Source organism: Fukomys damarensis, unplaced genomic scaffold, assembly GCF_012274545.1.
Source record: "Fukomys damarensis isolate Sample0158 unplaced genomic scaffold, DMR_v1.0_HiC HiC_scaffold_26, whole genome shotgun sequence".
Lineage (NCBI taxonomy): Eukaryota > Metazoa > Chordata > Mammalia > Rodentia > Bathyergidae > Fukomys > Fukomys damarensis.
In genome coordinates, this window is record NW_022900938.1 from 34,271,375 (window position 1) to 34,290,709 (window position 19,335).

General features: G+C 36.4%; 1 protein-coding gene across 2 annotated transcripts in view; it reads left to right on the top strand.

The window, feature by feature from the left end:
- The first annotated feature begins 6 nt into the window (after nucleotides 1–6).
- Nucleotides 7–19,335, top strand: part of Cd302 (CD302 molecule) — a 27,381-nt gene continuing 8,052 nt past the window's right edge. For both annotated transcript variants that reach the window (XM_033756356.1, XM_010606813.1), the window contains exons 1-5: nucleotides 7–95; nucleotides 10,982–11,092; nucleotides 15,814–15,930; nucleotides 17,488–17,661; nucleotides 19,117–19,143. In XM_033756356.1, the coding sequence (XP_033612247.1) occupies nucleotides 29–95; nucleotides 10,982–11,092; nucleotides 15,814–15,930; nucleotides 17,488–17,661; nucleotides 19,117–19,143 (496 nt within the window). In that variant the 5' untranslated portion in view covers nucleotides 7–28. The remainder of the gene's footprint in view (nucleotides 96–10,981; nucleotides 11,093–15,813; nucleotides 15,931–17,487; nucleotides 17,662–19,116; nucleotides 19,144–19,335) is intronic.

Here is a 19,335-nt window from a genome sequence, read left to right on the forward strand (position 1 = left end):
CTGCATCCTGGCGCCCCCGGCCGCCGTCATGCCCCGGGTAGTGCTGCCCACGCTCCTGCTGCCGCTGCTGGGCCTCTCCACGGCCACTGTCGCGGGTAAGCTGCCCTGACCTGGGAGCCAGGACCCAGAGCTACTTCTTCCACCCCTGCCCAGTGCACTCTCCAGTCCTTGCGGCCTGGGCGGCTCAGAGAGGCTGCACCCGGGCCGGACCTCTCGCCCTTCCCAGCTCGCCTACTCCGTGCGCCCCAGGATCTGACCATCCTGCCTCTGTTCAGTGGGATCCGAGACAGCGCCCGGGCGTGTGGCGAGAACAAGAGGACCCCTCTATCTCGATGTCCACTTCCTAAGCCTAGACCCCACTCCGCAGACAAGGACCCCTAAACGGGGCTGATTGGCCATGAGCAGAGAACTCACGGTGCCACGATGAGTGTAATTTGAGGGGTGCCTGGGGCTGAGAAGAGAAGCCGGTGGGGTCACAGGCAGCTGTTGCGTAGCCAGGATGAGGGGTGCAGGGAAGGGTGAGAGGCGGAGGGAGGAAGCAACCCCCTCTTTTGCAAGCATTGCTGTTTGTCCAGTTGGTTGGTGTTCAAGCTGTTGAAACAGGAAGTTCAGCCAAATAACCCTGGATCAAAAAGGGATGTGAACAGGCAAAGCTTGAGTTCCCTTTAACTGTGTGATTTAAAAAATCTTTGGTCGGCTCTTGTGCAAGTGACATCTGAAAGATTACACATGGTTAGTCATTTTCAAAATGAGCCCTGAGGAAAATAGACAATTTCACTGAACATGTGTTTTTTTCTTCAAACAGCTTCTCCACATAGGCGTGTCAAAAATATGTTGATGGGGAAACTCTGGGGAAGATATCCATCCAAAAACATTATTCTTTGAACAATTCCAGGAATTAAAGAGCAAAATAAATAATAACTGAATGAATAGTTGTGTGGGCTTAAAGAAAAGGTTTCACTGCATTTTTATTATAAGTTCTTATTTCAAACCTACTTACAGACAAGCAAATTTTAAAGGCCCTCAGTGCTCGAAGTGACAGCTGAGCAAGCAGCTGAGAGCTTGCTTACAAACCCAGAGCTAGTTCCCTGAAAGCATTTGTGGACCAGCATTTATGACCAGTTATGAAGTTCTCTGACACTAGACAAGCAGAAGCAAGGTGTGGGGATTTTCACACTGTTCAGACTGGACGTCAGTTTTGTCCAAGTCAAGCTGGACTAGAGATTCTGTGTCTGAGTCTTCCTCATACACCACCTCACCATTTAACTTATCCTCTGCCATGCCATACATTTGTACTTTAGTGTAGTAAAAAAATTAAAATAACATAGTACACACACACACACACACACACACTTGGAAAATTTTAACAGAGAATCAGTTTCTAAATTTTTTTTATCTCTTCTTCAGAGAAACTGTTTTAACTGTCATTAGTGGTAAACTTTTCTCTAGCAAGTTTCATTCTTTTCCTTCTAAAGACCAGTGTGTATAAAAGGGCTTTTCAAGAGTTTTAGAAGTGCAGAATGAATTCATGCTGTTAATCAGCTTCCCTCAGTCAGGAAGTTTTAAAGATTAATTTGAAAAGAGCATGAGATTTGCCTTTGCCAGTTACCCAACTTTTCTGCACTTCCACACCATGGAGATATTACGAAGGGCTCTTGTGTGCACTGAGAACTAGTTCTTGTTACAGGCACAGTAAAACTTTGTTTCCTTCCCTTTGCTCCCCTCACAAAATGAAGGGTAATTATTGTGAATAGAAAACATCATTTAAGTACCACTCTGTGTTGGGTATTTATGGTTACTGAGCACATTCTTTTACATGATGGTGTGCTTTATATGTTTTTTATCACAGTACTTCCCACAAATCTTTCCAGACAAAAGCAATGATTTTATGTTCTTAATTAAATTAAAAATCACAATGGATAAAATAGTCTTTGAATTTCTGAGTAAAGTTCTGTCTTAGTCAATTTTCTCATTACTAAGACACAACACCTAACACCCAAATTTAAAGGAAGAAAGGTTTATATTGGATCACATTTCAGAAGTTTCAGGCCATGCACGGTCCATGGTATAGGAGAAGGGCAGAGTGGAGGGAAAACTGCCCAGGTCATGTCAACCAAGAAACAGGACAGAGAAGGAGGGAAGCTGGGAGAGATACTGTACATATTTCCAGGTCAGGCCCCGGCAACCTGCCTCCTTGGACTAGGTCCCACCTCCTAACAGCAAATTAGTTACAGTGCCCCCCTGGTCCAGTTCTCTTACAAATGCCCTGCCAGTGAACTATTGAGTCTTTTGGAGGACATCTAGCTATAAACCATAACATCCTTTAAAAATTTTATTCTGTAATGTTACGTTTTTCACACAGTTGATGATCAATATGTTCATTGGGTCAGTGCCTTTCTATGAGAGGTATAGGATGAGGGAATATAAGGATGTTTAGTGCTAAGTCCTCATTCTGTGCTCATAAGGTGGTTGAGAATCTAGGTTTTCAAATTTGAATTGCTATAACCTACAGTCCTTAGATGAGGTGCCTCTGCCTTCTTCCCTAATGTCATGTCTTACTGTTATGGCTCATATACATACATACATATATATATATATATATGTGTGTGTGTGTGTGTGTGTGTGTGTGTGTGTGTGTGTGTGTGTGTGCGTGTGTGTGCGTGTGTGTGTGTGTGTCCCAAAGCCTCATAAATTTATAGGTGGAGCTTTTGGGAGGTGGCTGGATCAAGGGTATGTGGCAACTGGATTAATCCATTGTTTGGTTTAGCACAGTTCTGGGGGTGGATGATGGGAAGGTCCAGCATGAGTGTGAGTGGTATCAACCAATAGGCTTGTAGCCTGAATGGAATAAAAAAAAGGAAAGGGAGACCCACTGCTTGCTGCCTCCAGCCTGATACACCATAAACTGTTTCTCTTCTACCATGCCCCTCTTGCATGCTGCCCTACCTTGGAACCAGTTGACTATGGGCTGAAACCTCTACAAACTATGAGCTAAATTAAACCTTTCCTCCTTTAACTTGTGGGTGTCAGGTATTTTGTCTGAGCAATGAGAAAATACCTGAGATGTTTATCCTAAAGTTATTTCTTACTCACCTTTTGGGAACTCGTAACACCTTTAATTCTTCTGCAAAGAATGCCTCCCACCAGTCCATTCAGATCTCTGTTTATATTCCACCTATTTAGGCCCTGCCCGAAACACCTTGCTCTCTCCATCACATCTCCAAGTTTTATCTCCATCAAAGTACTTATGAGTACATTTTGCTTATTTATTTGTCTTCTTCCTTAATGTTTATCTTACCAAATGAAGCTCCATCACAGCAGGTATTTTAGTGTTTTGTGCATTGTTGTTTTGTCTCTATATTTTGTCTTGTAATAAAAGAATAAAAAATTAGAATGCTTCAGAAAGTAGAAAGGATAATGAGGTAGCACTTTTTTCAAATTATGTTACTCTATACTATGAACTCATTCATAACTCAAAGTATTCAATCCTCTTAACTTATTGATACAACTTTTTTCTGACCCTTGTAGATAGTATAGTTTGATCAGGGGAGATTAGCTCATACTAAATATTAGAATTTTTTTTAAGTTTTGAAATGTTAATTTTTCTTTCCATGAAAAAGTAAAATTACCATCAGGTGGTTTTTTGTTTGTTTGTTTGTTTTTGGTACCAGAGACCGAACTCAGGTCCTTGCACTTTTGAGGCAGGCAGTGGAACCACTGAGAAAAATCCCCAGCCCTATCAAGTGTTATTTTAAGACTTCCTTCATTGTTAAGAAACTTTTAAAGATTTGATTATGGAATCTGAAGACTGAAAATCAATTTTGAACAAGGTTATCGTACCCAATTTTCCATTGTACATGTCAAATATTTCATTGCTTTTGCATGTTCTCTAAGATTTTTTTTCTTGATACTGGGGATCGAATTTGGGTCCTTATGCTTGTGAGGCAGGCAGCAGAACCACTGAGCTAAATCCCCAGCCTGGTTTTCCTAAATTTTGAGGACAGACCAGGAGACAGAATCTGTAGGAGAGTGAACCATTGATGCCCAGTGAGAAAGGTGCGTGCAGGTGAATGCTGGTGCACAGTTTCTATGAACAATACCCAATATCATGACAGCTCTTCTAAGAAGAGAGGGAAGGAGATAGAGGGGGACATCTTGGAAGATAGGTTGGGAAGGGAGATGTGGAAAAGGGATAGGGTTGTGCAACCCTGGTGGAAATCAATATGGAGATACCTCAAAAAACTAGGATTAGAAGTTCCATTTGACCCAGCTAACCCTCTGCTGGGTATCTTCACAAAACAACTAAAAGAATCGTGCCACAGTGACATACGTGCACCCATGTTTATAGCAGCACAGTTCATAGTAGCTAAAACTTGGAAACAACCCAAAATGCCCATCAGCTGAAGACTGCATAAAGATGTGGTTTTACTATAAAATGGAGCACTACTCAGCCATAAAGAATGAGAAACTAGAAACATTTGTAACTAACTGGATGCACATCGGGGCTATACTCTTAAGTGAAATAAATAGGACACACTTGAGTAAATACCGAATAGTTTCTTTGGTGTGGAAAACTAAAAGTGTAGATAAGGTTCAAATGGTATAATTGGGAGTATGAAATAGGAAGAAAATGCCTAAAGGGGAAGTGGGAAGGGGAGGGGAAAAGTAATAAAGGAAAAGAAAAAAATGTGAAAAAAATGGAAACAAAGTCTTTGTAAATAGGGAAGGGTGAAGGGGGTGAAGGGAGGGCAGGGGTATGGGGAAAAAACAAGAATCAAGGTATCATGTAAAGGCACAAGATCCCAATGATAAATGTAACTGTATTGTTTGCTTTAAATGTATGAATAAGCTTAATGGAAAAAAAAATAAAGAAGGGATAGGGTGTCAGAGTAGCTCCATTGCCTGGAGATCTTGAAGCAGCCCAGAGCACAACCACAGAAACTCTGAATTAGTCAGGTACTTGGAATAGCCGCTCCGTCCTCCATTTATAATAAACAAAATAGCCCTTACCTCATTCTTGCCAAAGTTACCCTTGTGAAATGTAAGTGACTGCAAATCCTATCTCTATGGGAGAGGAGCAAAGGTCTTTTTAGTGATAAGGAAAAAGAAAATCTTTGTTTCTTCTGTGTGAATATTTCTAACATCTATGTTCCAAGGATCACTTTCTCTTCTTCTGTGACTGGTTATTTTTTTTAAAAAAGCAAACATAAAGGAACAGAGAGTTTTATTAAATTTGACTGGTAATGCAAAATGTCCTGTGGATATTTTATTCTTTTAGTACATGGTGATTTTAGGCAGATGATATAAACTTTTGGAGTAAGTGCAGCTTTTAAATTTTTCATCAAGATCATAAGTTTCTGGGCATATTAAATTAATAGAGAGTTATAAAATTATAAAATCCCTAAAGAGCCATTTGGGTTTATTATTAATAATAGCCTATCTTACAGGACTGCTGTGAAGAAATGAGTGCAGAGAGCTTTGTGGGCAGATTTTTAATTATAACAGGATTATAGCAAAGATGCTTTAGAGATACTTTAACATTGAAGATGACTTAAGTTAGCCTTCCTCACAGGGTTATCCAGCCTCCTTTTAACAGTTTTCTTGAAGTATAAATGTATCGTGTGTGTGTGTGTGTGTGTGTGTGTGTGTGTGTGTGTGTGTGTGTGAGTGAAACACAGGCATATCTATCACCACTGGCCCATATCCCACCCCAAAATATAAAGTTTATTCCTGGGGCATGTACTCTAACTCATAGCATGTGCAGAGGGGTTCAGTGTTGACTTAACTGCAGGTATAGCTAGTGCTGAAATGAGCCTAGGGACAAGGCAGTTGAAAATTTGGGGAAGTGAATCCGTAATCTATTGCCTTTTTTTCCTTTTGTCACATATGAATCAAGTCAACCATCATCTTTGAGTAACTACTTATCATTACATCATACTCATGCCCATCTCAGTGGACTTGCATTTGCCCTTCTATCTGTCGTCCGACCTATATATCCATGTGACTTCTTCAGATCTTTGTTACCTTATTGCAACTCTAAACTTCTTCTCACCCCATCCTCCACTGGGGATCTTGTTTCTATGTTTCCCCGCCGCATTTAGTAATTATGGTATCTGTGGTTTCCAGCCTCCAAGACAGCCCCCAAGATTCTTACCTCTTTGTAGTCATACTCTTGGGTAGCCCGCTTTCACACTGAACAGGGTTGACTTACATAACTGTAATGGTTAATTTTATGTGTCGACTTGATTGGGCTATTGGATGCTTAGTTATCTAGTAAAATTTTATTTCTGGATGTGTCTGTGAGGGTGTCTCTGGAAGAGATTGGCACTAGAATCAGATCAGTAAAACTGAGTAAAGAAAATCCACTCTTATCAATGGAGACAGACATTATCCAATCTGTTAAGGAACAAGATGGAACAAAAAGGCTGAGGAAGACCGAACTCCCTCTCTGATGGAGCTGAGACATCTATCTTCTGTATTCCTGGTTTGCAGATTTTCAAAATCAGATGAGGACGTACACAATCACCCATCCCGCCCTCCATTCTCAGATTTTCAAACTAAGATTGAATTATACCATTGACTGGTTTTCCATCCTGCAGATAGATGGTAGATCGTGTGTGTGCATGTGTGTGTGTGTGTGTGTGTGTGTGTGTGTGTGTTTCTGTTTCTCTGGAAAACCCTAGTACAGTAACCAACGTGATATTGCAAAAATAATGGAATGTGACAACCAAGGCTAGAAGGTGTTGTACTTAGGCAGAAATTACTTTCCTTTTCTGTTCACTATGGAATTCCAAGCACCTAGAACAACTTCCTCACAGTAGCCCCTTAGTTGCCATGTATATCTCTCTCTGTCTCAGACTTTTAGGTACTGTTATCCCCATTTTACAGATAAGAAAACTGAGTAATCATAAGGTTAAATAACAGGTTCAAGAGCATTTTGTCTTGAGCCAGATTTTTCTGCACAACCTAATGTGCACAGCTAGAGCCCTGAACTAGCCCACTTCTATACATGCAGTCCTGTGTTATGCTCAGTGCTGTACGATAGTAATTGTTGAGGGTACAATTAGATTTAAGAAATAGTCCCTGCTGTTTTGCAGTTAACATTCTAATTGGGAAAACAGAATGAGTATCTGATAACTGTTATATAGAACAGGATTTGATGAGTGCCATATACATGTGGGTAGGCTTTCAAAAGTAACACAGCCTCTTTTCCAAGAAGAATGACTTCATCTATGGTTCTTATGCATAGGTCTCTATGTCACCATCTTAGCCACAACTAATCGAAATAAAGATAATTTCAAGTCAAAAGTTCCCTACTCTAAGGTTGACAAGAATTTGGTATAAGAAGCTAAGAAGCCTGTTTAACTGCTGAAATAACACACATAACACATCATTACTTCACACATTACACATTAGCACATTATAATAAATCTGTATCATCTTGGGCAACCTGAGTATCTCTATAGTCCTTGCAACCAGAAAAGGGTTCTTACACATAATACAATTTTTAAAAAGTCCTATAGAAGTTCAGAATAATCAGGTGACATGAGGGCATGGGTTGGAAACTTCATGGAAAATTAACACATGAGATTTCACAGAAATAAACATATAGTTTAATCAATAGTTCAGAGATCATTTTAATTTATAAATTATAAGAACTACAATGTACAAAGTAATTTGTACATTTGACTTGACTTCGATGATGTCTTTGTGTACTTATTAACATGCGTTATTTCATATAAATAATACTGTAATATTCATTTTTGTATATTCTTTGTAAATCCTACTAGAAAACAGTCTGTGGCTATGACTAGAAATAATACTAGGGATTACTCCTCAACCAGTGGTTCAAGAACTTACAGTAATTATAAAGGTGCTTCAGGTGTGATAATGGAGTCTTTCCATTTCAATTTTTAAAAAATCCATAAATTAAGTAAAAAGAGCAATACAAGGAATCAAAAGAAAATAGGAGGAGTAAGAAAAGAATAATCAATGCTTGTAATTCAGACTATCAGCCCTTAATGATGTACAATTTGAGTTTCTTTCTGAAAATGACTGCTTATTTTCTCTATCATACCCTAATACATAATATTTTGTGGTTAGAGGGATGGAGGGAAAGGAGGGAGAATCCTGGTTTTATAGCCTCATTCACTCACCCAAAAAATATTTGCTAAGTTCTTGCTAGATGCCTTTCTTTTTTCTTTTCTGCATGCAAACTCTTGTTGATTCTATGGGATGTGGCTCAAATATTGCCTGCATTTGAATGTTCTCTCCCTCCACCAAACTATATGCATCTGTCTCTCTCATTAGACTTACGTATTATCTTTTTCTCTTTAACTCTTTGAGCATTCTATCTTAGTATCACATGAGTTACTCAGCAAATGTGTATTGGATGTTTGATGGATGGATGCAAAATTGACAACTTGTTTAAAAATGTTAAAGGAAGAATTCCACACCTGGCTCCAATGGAGTGGGATTCTAACACATCCACTAAGAACATTTAGAAAATCTGGAAACCACGCAAAGTGGAGCATGCCTGTTATCTCAGCTACATGGGAAGCCAATGCAGGAGGATGTCAATCGAGTTCAAGGCCATCCTGGGCAACTTAGAACCAGTCTCAAAATTTAAAAGTTTAAAGGTTCAGGATGTAGGTTAGTGATGAGTGCATCTGAGTTCAATGGCGGGGGGGTGAGGCAGTAATTCTATAAAAATCATGTTTATAGGCATCAGATAGCTGCTAAGATAGTTCATTTAGTTGAGTCCAACTTTCTGTGTGTTACTTTTCTCTTAAGAGAGTTACCCTGATCTTAAATGGCCAAAAGCAGAGCAAAGTTTTGATAGTCTTGTGATATTGAGACAAAGGAAGGCCTCTAGTTCATATCCAGACTTTTATTTGGAGCCATATGGAGTGGGACTCACAAAGACTATGGCACCTCCTCAGGTCAACTCAGTCCTGGATTAGGTTCCAGTGTCTGCTACTCTAGCAGCCTCCAGAAATCCTTCTAGAGGAGGATAATATCACTTTAGAGGCTCTATACTTTCTACAAAGTGTCTGCTATTTGATACAAAATTATCAGGCATAACAGAAGGGCTCAAAGGGGCAAAAGGCAGGGGTGTACAGGAATGGAGAATAGGTGACCTAGAAATTAGTTACAAGATATGGACTTCAAAATGACTCTGAAAAGTTTAAGAATATAGATTGAGATGAGATTGAGAATTTCAACAGAGACCCAGAATCTATAAAATTATAAACAACACATAAAGGGGAGATTTATTAAGTTAAAATATTGTATGAACCTAGCTTTGTCTAGCAAGTGATAAAAGAAATTATTTTAGGTACTAATTGAATCAGAGTTGTATATGATAAATGTCAGAATATACACAACAGAAAAAAAATTACATAGTATTTGACAAATTAAAAATAAGGAAAAGGGGAATATAAAAATGTTTATTAATCCAAAGAGAAAAGAAAAAGGAAAGAAAAAAAGACAAGAGGAGCATAAAATAAGCTAGAAAATAGAAGATGAGTAGATGGTTACAAAGAAACTCAAATTTATCAGTGACTGTGTTAAATATCATGGAAATGCTTCCATTAAAAGGCAAAGATAGGGCCAGGGATTTAGCTCAGTGGTTCTGCCACCTGCCTCGCAAGTGTAAGGTCCTGAGTTCGATCCCCAGTATCAAAACAAAACAAAACAGAAAAGACAAAGATCACCAAATTAGGTTTTTTAAAAATAACCACTCTGGAAGTGTTTGGCAGTAGCTTGCAAAATGTGCATACTGTATGGCCTAGTGTCTCAGTCCTTTTCATGATGCTATAATGGAATATTGTAGATTGAGTAATTTATAAAGAACAGAGATTTATTTGCGCACAGTTCTGGAGGCTAGAAAGTCAAGATCAAGGCATTAGCATCTGGTGAGGGCTTCTTGTATCATGGAAGGCAAATGAGCTAGAGTGATGGGAGAGAGGCCAGGAAATTTATCCTTTTATAAAGATACTATTCATTTGATAGAGAACCCATTCTTGTAAAATGCATCAATCCATTTGAAATTGTAGAACTATACACACAAATAGCAGGTATTAAATGTCCACAGGAACATTGCTTGTACAGCCATAAACTAGAAACTATCCAAATATCCATCAACAAAAGAATGAAAAAATTCATACCATATTATTTAATGAGAAATTACAACCTACAGATAAATGTTACAACAAGAACGAATATCATAAAAGTAATGTTTAGCTGGGCATAGTGGTGCTTCTCTTTCCTCCATTTTGGCCAGTGAAATCAAGCCCTTGCTTTTCCTGATTAGGCTAACTAGTGACATTCTAGAACCTAGACTAAAGATGTATATCTTGATAACAGTAAAAAAGAGACAAAGGTAAAAATGAAGGAGATGCCCCTCCTACCTTACAACAATGGTAGAAAAGGTATGGCTTTGTTTCATAGAACTAGTTCAAAGAATCTGCTGTGATGAGGTATTAAATTAAGAACATTTATAAGAATATAAATCTTGTCCCCTGCAATACTAAAATTTGTTGGAATATTCATAATTTAGTGAGTTTTTCTTTGTTATTGGAGATATAATTTGAACCAAAGAGTTTCTTAAAAGTCTTAGGACTTTCTAAATTATCACATTCTGCAAAGATAACCTTCAAAGAGAAGTCTGTAATTCTGACTGGTTGTCTTCTTTAATAGTTTGTTGCTTTGGTAATAATGCTGTATTTTGCATGTTTGAATTGCAGAGCAATCTGAAGACTTGTAACTTTGCCATGTCAAGTTAGAAGAGAATCACTGGTACATTTCTCTTTTCCTACATGTAAAATGAGGAATTCCTATTGCAGTGATTGTTTTCTTATTTTAACAAAAATTTAACGAGGGGAATTATGTGTATGAAAACTTAATATCTAACATCATCTTTAGGAACTTATATGCTCTTTGTCAAGTTATTTAACAGTATTTTTCTTTTTCTACATAGACTGTCCTTCATCTACCTGGGTTCAGTTCCAAGACAGCTGTTACATTTTCCTTCAAGAAGCCATTAAAGTAGAAGGCATAGAGGATGTCAGAAATCAGTGTACTGGTCATGGTAAGGAGCTCCCCTCCCCTAATTAGTAGTATTCATTAAAAATGGCCTTGTCTTATTTCACTTTTAACAAGGTTCTTAGAATTAATGTGCAACTTTTACTCTATGACACACAAGCCACAGTTATTGTGCAATACTGTTCAAAGTAGAGTAACAGGACCTTAGCAACGTGTCTATTTAATGTATGTACCTACGCCAGGCACTGTGCTTAAGTACTTTACACTTTACCTGTAAAGCAGTTTATTCTCCTTTAATCAAGAGAAGAAATTAATTCAGTTATTTGTCCAAGGCTACATGGGTAAAATGACAGGCAGAGCCAGGATTCTAAGTCTCACCTGCTCGCTTGCTCTTTTTTCTTGTATCTAGACTGGTCTTTGTGACTTACTTTGACCAATTAAATGCAACCATGTGATATCCTGGGATAGCTGAGGATCAGACTTTAAGAGTACTAGCAGATTCTTCTGGAAGCCAAGAGAAGAATGTGATCGGTTGTGTCAGATGCTGCTGACAAATAGGATGGCAACAGGAACTAATGGTTGGATACAGTAATGTGCCTGTCATTCATGATTTGGATTGTAGAAATTTTTGTGAAGTGTTTGGAGCAAAATCCAGACTGAAGTAAATTTAAGGAAAAAACACGAAGAAAGAAATTAGGGGAAAATGAGTACCAATAGCTCCTACCTCCTGCGGAAAATTGAAGAGGCATAGAACAGTAACAAAAGGGGGATGATAGTATATCGCAATAGCAATGTTTTAAACTAGCACATTAAGTACTGATTTATCTAAAACCTGGACTATAATTCTGAAGTTTAACCCAACAATTTAAGAAGGGTATTGGCTCATTGTAAAAACAGGATTCTTAAAAGCAGTTAATGCTTGGTACATAGTATCTTTACAAATAATCTTCTTTGTAGTTTTTTCTTTTTTTAAATTTTGTTTTATTGAAACAGGGTCTCCTCGTATAGTTCAGGCTGGCCTTGAACTCACAGTCCTCCTATGTCAGCCTCCCAATTCTTGGGATTACAGGTGTGCACCACTCCACCCTGCTATCTTCCTTGTATTACAATTTCATAATTGGTGACATTATGATTAGCAATTTATAAAGTAAAAACAAAATACACCTAGGTCTCTTGGATTTTAGTATAAGAATTCTTCATCACTGTTATTCTGCCTTTAAAATGCTGTTTCATGCATGCAGCATGGACAAAAGATTACATAAGCCAATGAAATGAGACTACAATAAAGAATGGGGGTGAAGGCCGGGTATTTATTTCAGTGGTGCCACAGCCTGCCTCACAAGCGCAAGGCACCGAGTTCGATCCCTGGTACCAAAAAAAAAAAAAAAAGAAAAAGAAAAAGAAAAAAAGAAAAAAGAAAAGAATGGGATTAAAGAAAAAAGCTATTTGCTGAAACATACACTTTATGTTCTGTTTTCTGAAAAATTATAATTTCACATCGTGAAATATTTTGAAAACAATTATTTATTTATTCTATTTTGTTTTTTGAGTTAGCAATTCCCTGAGTGGACTAAGCTGGTTTTGAAGCCCGGCGCTCAAGTGATCCTCCCACCTCAGCCTTCCGAGTAGCTGGGACTACAGACATGCACTATCGTGTCTAACAAAATGTCATTAATTTTTTTTCTTTTTTTTTTCGGTACCAGGGATAGATCTGGGGATCCTTGCGCTTGTGAGGGAGGTGGCAGAACCACTGAGCTAAATCCCCGGCTCCTTTCAAAAATTCTTACCTACCAAATAGTGAACATTGGCTTAGAAAAAAATATTTCTGACATGCCGGGCTAGTTTTATTTCAAGGAAGTTGAATAAAATAGTAGTAATTTTGCTAGTCTAACAAGCTTTTTAAAAAATGAATTTCCCCCTCAATTGTTTTCTTTTAAAATTTTTACTGTATATTTAGACATAAACATAATTTCAGTGATAAAAATATATTAGAGGCTGACAACCAAGAAAAGACTTGTTCCTATATTTATATTAGATTGTATGAACCACAAGATCAAAGTTCACTGTCCAGCATTAACATATTAATGTTTTGATTATCAATTTATAAAGTAAAAACAAAATACACCTAGGTCTCTTGGTTTTTAGTATAAGAATTCTTCATCACTGTTTTCTGCCTTTAAAGTGCTGTTTCATGCATGCAGTGTGGACAAAAGATTACATAAGCCAATGAAATGAGACTATATTTGTTTCAGTTAAGCAACTATTATTATGCAGAAACAAATTAATAATTGATCGGCCTCCTCTGTGATTCAAATGTAGTTTCTTAAACAAAGAAAAACACTAAAAACACTAAGCAACTCCGTTGCCTGAATTTTGAGTGCTTGTTTAGAAGTCCATTAACTCTACCTTTTTTAATTGAGTTTATTGGTACATTTTAGGTATACAGTACAATTACATTCATTATTAGGATCTTGTTCCTTTACATGACAGGTCTTGGTTCTCATTTTTTCCCCTTGTCCCTGCTCTACCTTTTGAAGGAGACAGTTTAAACTGTATGTACAAATTTGTTATAAAATTTGCGCCTCAAAAAATGATGACTTTTTCCTCACTTGAAGTTTGTAGATTTAGGAGCTAAGGGTGAAGTTCAGTGGTGGGGAGTTTGCCTAGCATATACAAGGTCCTGGGTTCAGTCCCCAGCATGAAAAAATTTAGACTATCTTACTGATTTTCTCTTGAACCCATTCCCAGCCCCTTTTCACTTTTAAACTTTGAGACAGGGTCTCACTAAGTTGCCTTGGTTGGCCTCAAACTTGAAATCTCTTACCTCAGTGTTCAGAGTGGTTGGGATTTACAGCCACCATGACTGGCTTAATGTGAGTTTTTAATAGTTCCTCATACATTTTTTCTTTTTTCGTACTGGGGATCAAACTCGGGACCTTGTACTTACAAGGCTGGCATCGGCACCACTGAGCTGAATCCCTGGCTCCTTCATACATTTTTAATAACCCTTCCATTTATTTGATTATCTTGTATATTTACTTCCACTCTGGAAACTTTATTTCATAGATGAATCAGAAAACTTGCTAAATTCCTTAGTAAATTACTTATTTTGGGTTAGGGTAGTTAGTGCTTTTAGACAGCAGGTCAACATGAACTGTGTTTGCTGTATATGAAGAAGAAAAGTCATAAGAAATACTACAATATTTATATTTCAAAAAAGTCTTTACAGTCATGCAAAACTATCTTAAACAAATCATTGGAGTATAGAAAATAAGTCATTTGTTACTTTGGGGCTGGGCTGCAGAGAGCTGCATTCATCCCAGTGTTTTCTGCCAATTTAGTTAAATGTGTTTGCTTTCTTTACTTTTGCTAATAGTATTCCTTGTGAAAAGCTAAAACTTATTTTGTAACATTATATTTTTAATCTTTCCTTTATGTATTATGAGCTAAAATATTGACCATTGAGAGAATGAAAGATCCAAATTACATCTCAGTAGGTAGTGTCATTGGTAATACATTGTTTAAAAAATATTGAGTATATGCATTCTTTGGGGATTTATGCTACCATTTAAGAAAATGAAAGTGTGTCATATTTGCCTGGCGAAATAATTTAAGTCTAATACAGTATTTAATTAGATTATGATGTTAAAAATCATTAAAGTTCCATTGGCTGCCACAAGGTCAGAGAAAAGGATAAAAAACTCATCTCTGGATTATTAAGCCTAAACTATTAACATAAATATTTCTCTTGAGGATTTTTCTAAAGTGGTATTTTGGTCACATTTCATCAGTAATTATTAGGATACAACAGATTACATACAAGTCTATATGACATTTAACGGACAGAAGGTCAAAGCAGCTGGAACTGATTTTTTAAAAGCTATCAGATTTTTAGAAAAATGATAGAGAACTTTGCTGAATTCTGACTTTGTATAAAAGTATTTATTTTGAAGTTATCTTTTTTCTTTTAAAAATTACTTCATGACACAATGCACGAACACTATAAAAACTTTTCAAAAGTATTTTATTTTTTAAAATTAAAAAATATCACCCTAAATTGTAGCACCCTAAGGTAATCATTGCTAACATTTTGGTAACTATGCTTCTAGACTTACATCAATGACTATTTCCATTCTTTCAGTTTCATAAACAAACGTGATAATTGCACCTATTTGTAATTTGTGAACACAAATTCATCTTCATATATTGCTGAACAAATGATTGATTTTATCTTAATATACATTATTAAAAATTGCTGCATCAAAGGGCTTTTGATATATCCTGCCAAATTCTCCATTATACTAATTTTTACTGAGTAGATGCTTATTAGCTCTCATTATTCCACAAAACTATTCTGCAGACCTGAAAGTCTGCTTTCTATCTTTTCAGTAGCCACACTGAATTGTCACGTCTTACTATATTTTTGTGACAGTAAATTGGCTTAACAGTTTAAGACCTTTTGTTTTTGGTACCGGAGATCAAACTCAGGACCTTACACTTGCAAGGCAGATGGCAATACCACTGAGTTAAATCCCCTGCCCCAACACTGTAAGACTATTTTTACTTGCTAAGGTAAGCTTTTTTTATGTTTGTAATAGAATTATAATCTGTCCAGTCTCTGATACTCCTCTTTGACAATATGGTATGTTTTGGTCTTAGCCCTATTTCCTTTCCTTCTGTAAATGTACTGATTTTATAACTTTTATATACCTCATGTGATTTTCATTGATTGTGGAACGTGCATTCTTCCCCCTGAAAATAATTCAGGAGCAGACATGATAAGCATACACAATGAAGAAGAAAATACCTTTATACTGGATACTTTGAAAAAGCAATGGAAAGGCCCAGATGATATCCTACTAGGAATGTTTTATGACACAGATGGTAAGTGATATTTACCTTGTGAGACACAACTTTTTCTTTGTTTAATTTTAGTAACATTTAGGGCTTTTTCGATTCTTCAGTTCTCTTGATCAAGTGGATGTTTCCTGCGGCCTCCAGGTATTGCATTTACAGTATGCACCTGTAACATGTACCACAGCATTGCCCTGAGTAGCTCCATGTGTTTCACAATGAGAAATGCATTTAACCCTTGTCTGGAGTAAAATGTGTTCCTAAGTACTTTTGTAATATGCCACTAATAAAAGTTGATATTGGTGTCAGCTGTTATAGGATAAGGATTAAATTATCCCTACGTGTAAGGTTACATAATGTAAATTTATTTTTCACCACTACAAAAAACTAAAATGTATAAACATTTTCAAATGACCTGAATTATTAAGGCTAGTATTAAGATATTAACTTTAATTTTTTGTCCATAAAAGAATATTGTTTCTTCATATTTAAAAGCAATATGCAATTAAATAGCTTACAGAAACAACAAAAAGTGAAGCATAGTAGGATTATGATTTAGGGATACCTTTGGGTTATTGGATTGGTATTATTTTATGTCCTTAAAAAAAACAAACTCTCATTTTTGTACCAGTTTTAGTTTCTGCAGATGCTAGTAAACTGAGTTGACTTTTTTTTTATCATTTTGACAGTTGTTAGTAAATAAAATGTCTTAACAGAGGCATACCTCTAATATGTATATTATTCAAATATATTAATGCATGAAGGATCACATCACCTTGTTTACAGATTACACTTAATATCCTTTACCATTTCTTTCAAAACATAATAGTATACAAAATCTTACCATCTTAAATATTGTAAAAACTGTAACAAAATAATATGTATGAAAATATTTTTATCTTGAGTTTTCCCTTATTGTTGAGAGGCAGCCTGGTTTGCTTTGAATTTCTAATGGGTAGAAGTATGCTCTGCCTAATATACTATTCTGTCCTGGGGGATCTTAAAATATAGTAGTCACAGAAGAGGATAAGAGGCATGGAAAGATATGGTTCCACTTCTCCAACCACAGCAAGGAATAGAATAGTAGGGCTGGTGGGAGACAACATTTCCCTCAACAAGTTTAAGTACATTTCTCAGCCTTAACTGATGAGGAAACAGGAAATAAAAGTGGGCGTGGGACACATATGGAGGCACTGCCATGTTTCAAGGCCACATGGCTCTATATAAATATCTGTGCCACACCAGCTCCCCTTAAGGCTATATTTTATTTCTTGACAAAATGTGTTGTGAAGGATTGCTGTAGGACTCATGTTCTAGCTTTTGCCACTTGCCCAGGTGTACAGCTTATTTATATAGCAAATCACAGTATTTGGATGGCTGCAGTTGCATGGTGAGCATGAGACAGTACTGGTCTACATTATGATAAGGTTCTGAAATGACCCTTGCATTTTGTAGTACTGGGTATTCTTCACAAAAGGAAAAACCCAACATAGTAGACACTGTAGAGATTTGAAGAGAAATTTGATTCTGTGGTTGAAATCTTTCACCTTTTAAAATTGTCATGATGTTGACAATATCCCTTGACAGATGCAAGTTTCAAGTGGTTTGATAATTCAAATATGACATTTGATAAATGGGCAGACCAAGAAGATGGTGACAGTCTAGTGGACACCTGTGGTTTTCTTCACGCCAAGACGGGTGAATGGAAAAAAGGAAACTGTGAAGTTTCTTCTGTGGAAGGAACGCTTTGTAAAGCAGCTAGTAAGTATGGACCAAAATGTCTTTTTCCATTCTGGGAGGGGAAGGGAAAGTAGGGCTGGTTTTCAAATATTTTTCTTCTGGGTTAGTGTGCTTTACAAGAAGACTTCAGAATACAATAGTGTGGTGTGCTCTCCAGTCTCAGAAATCTATGTGTAATTCTTTTATATTTCAGAGGTTGGGCCAGATCATTTGAACTAGGTATAATTTAATTCTATCTGCTTGAAGTTGCCAAGATGTCAAAAATTTCTTCCATTTTTCAAAAGAATTGCATCCTCATTGCATGTGATTTGAGGAGTGGTGAGAGTAATCATGTGTAATTCCAGAATTTTAATGTTAATTTACAAGCAATTAGATTGCAAGAACATCCTGTGTTTAGGAAAGAAGAAAAATTATACTGCAGTAAAAATTTCATCATAGTTCATAATATATTCTGAATTTTAAAATATATATTATCTGATCCATGTGAATATGTTAACAAACAAAATTACCTTGTTCCATATAAATATATGTATATGTGTGATGTGATGTGTGTGTGTATATGTATTTTCTTTTCTTTTTTTTTTTTGCTGTACTGGAAATTGAACCCAGGGTTTCATGTATGCATGCTGGGGAAGCACCCTTCTGCTCAACTTCATCCCCAGCCTTTTAAAACATTTTAAAAGAATATGTCTATGTTGCTTGCAGTCCTGTGTCCCAAGCAGCTGGAATTATAGGCATACATCAACATGTCTGGCTTTTGCAGTATGTCTATACATTAGGCACTGTGTAAAGTTTGTTTTTCTAAATTCTGAAGAGTAAATCTACTCAGTAAAAAAGCAATTTTGGTATATGAATTTGGGATGCATGACATGTTATACAAACCACTATTTCCCTGCTTTGTATCCTTAGTATTTTCTGCAACAGCAAATCAAAACCATTTGGCTCTGGTTTTCTCTTTTTACATTTAAAATTACACACTTTTGTTTTATATTTGTCAACTGCAGGGTCCCTGACTATAATTTTTAGTGATGTAAAACATTTGTTATAGTTTTACAGTAGTAGCAAACCAACTTCAAAGATTTGAATTTTTAAAAATTAGTTCTTGTACTGTACTCCAGGGCACCATTATAGACATTTTAAATTTGAACAATAACGTCAAAACATCAGAAACAATGAGCAAATACATTCTAATAACAAAGTCACAGTTGTCTTACTATATTTTTAACTTCAGGCTGTCCAACAATAACCCCATTATTTTCTTCATCTCATTGTCTTTTTCTTGAATTCCCTTATTTTTTCCATCAACCAAATCTAATGCACTTTGCTAGGCTTTCATATCTGTCTTTCAAAACTAAATTTGGTATGAACAGGAATAGTAAGCCAATAGTGTTCATTTTTAATGACTGTGAAGTATTTAATGTCAATTCTATGAATAAATATATATAATTTTAATTTTAATTTTCTTTTGTATTTTAGTCCCATATGACAAGAAATATTTATCAGGTAAGTAATAGTATAGTCTCAGTGCTGGTTTTTTTGCCCATATTTAAATATTAAAATTTTGGCATGTAAAAAATTCTAATATAAACTCCTTAAGATTATATAACATAAAGTAGAACTTTTGTAAGAATGTATTCTTAGTAGGACATGACATTTTAAATATAACCACAAATTATGCGTGAATTTTTTACACCA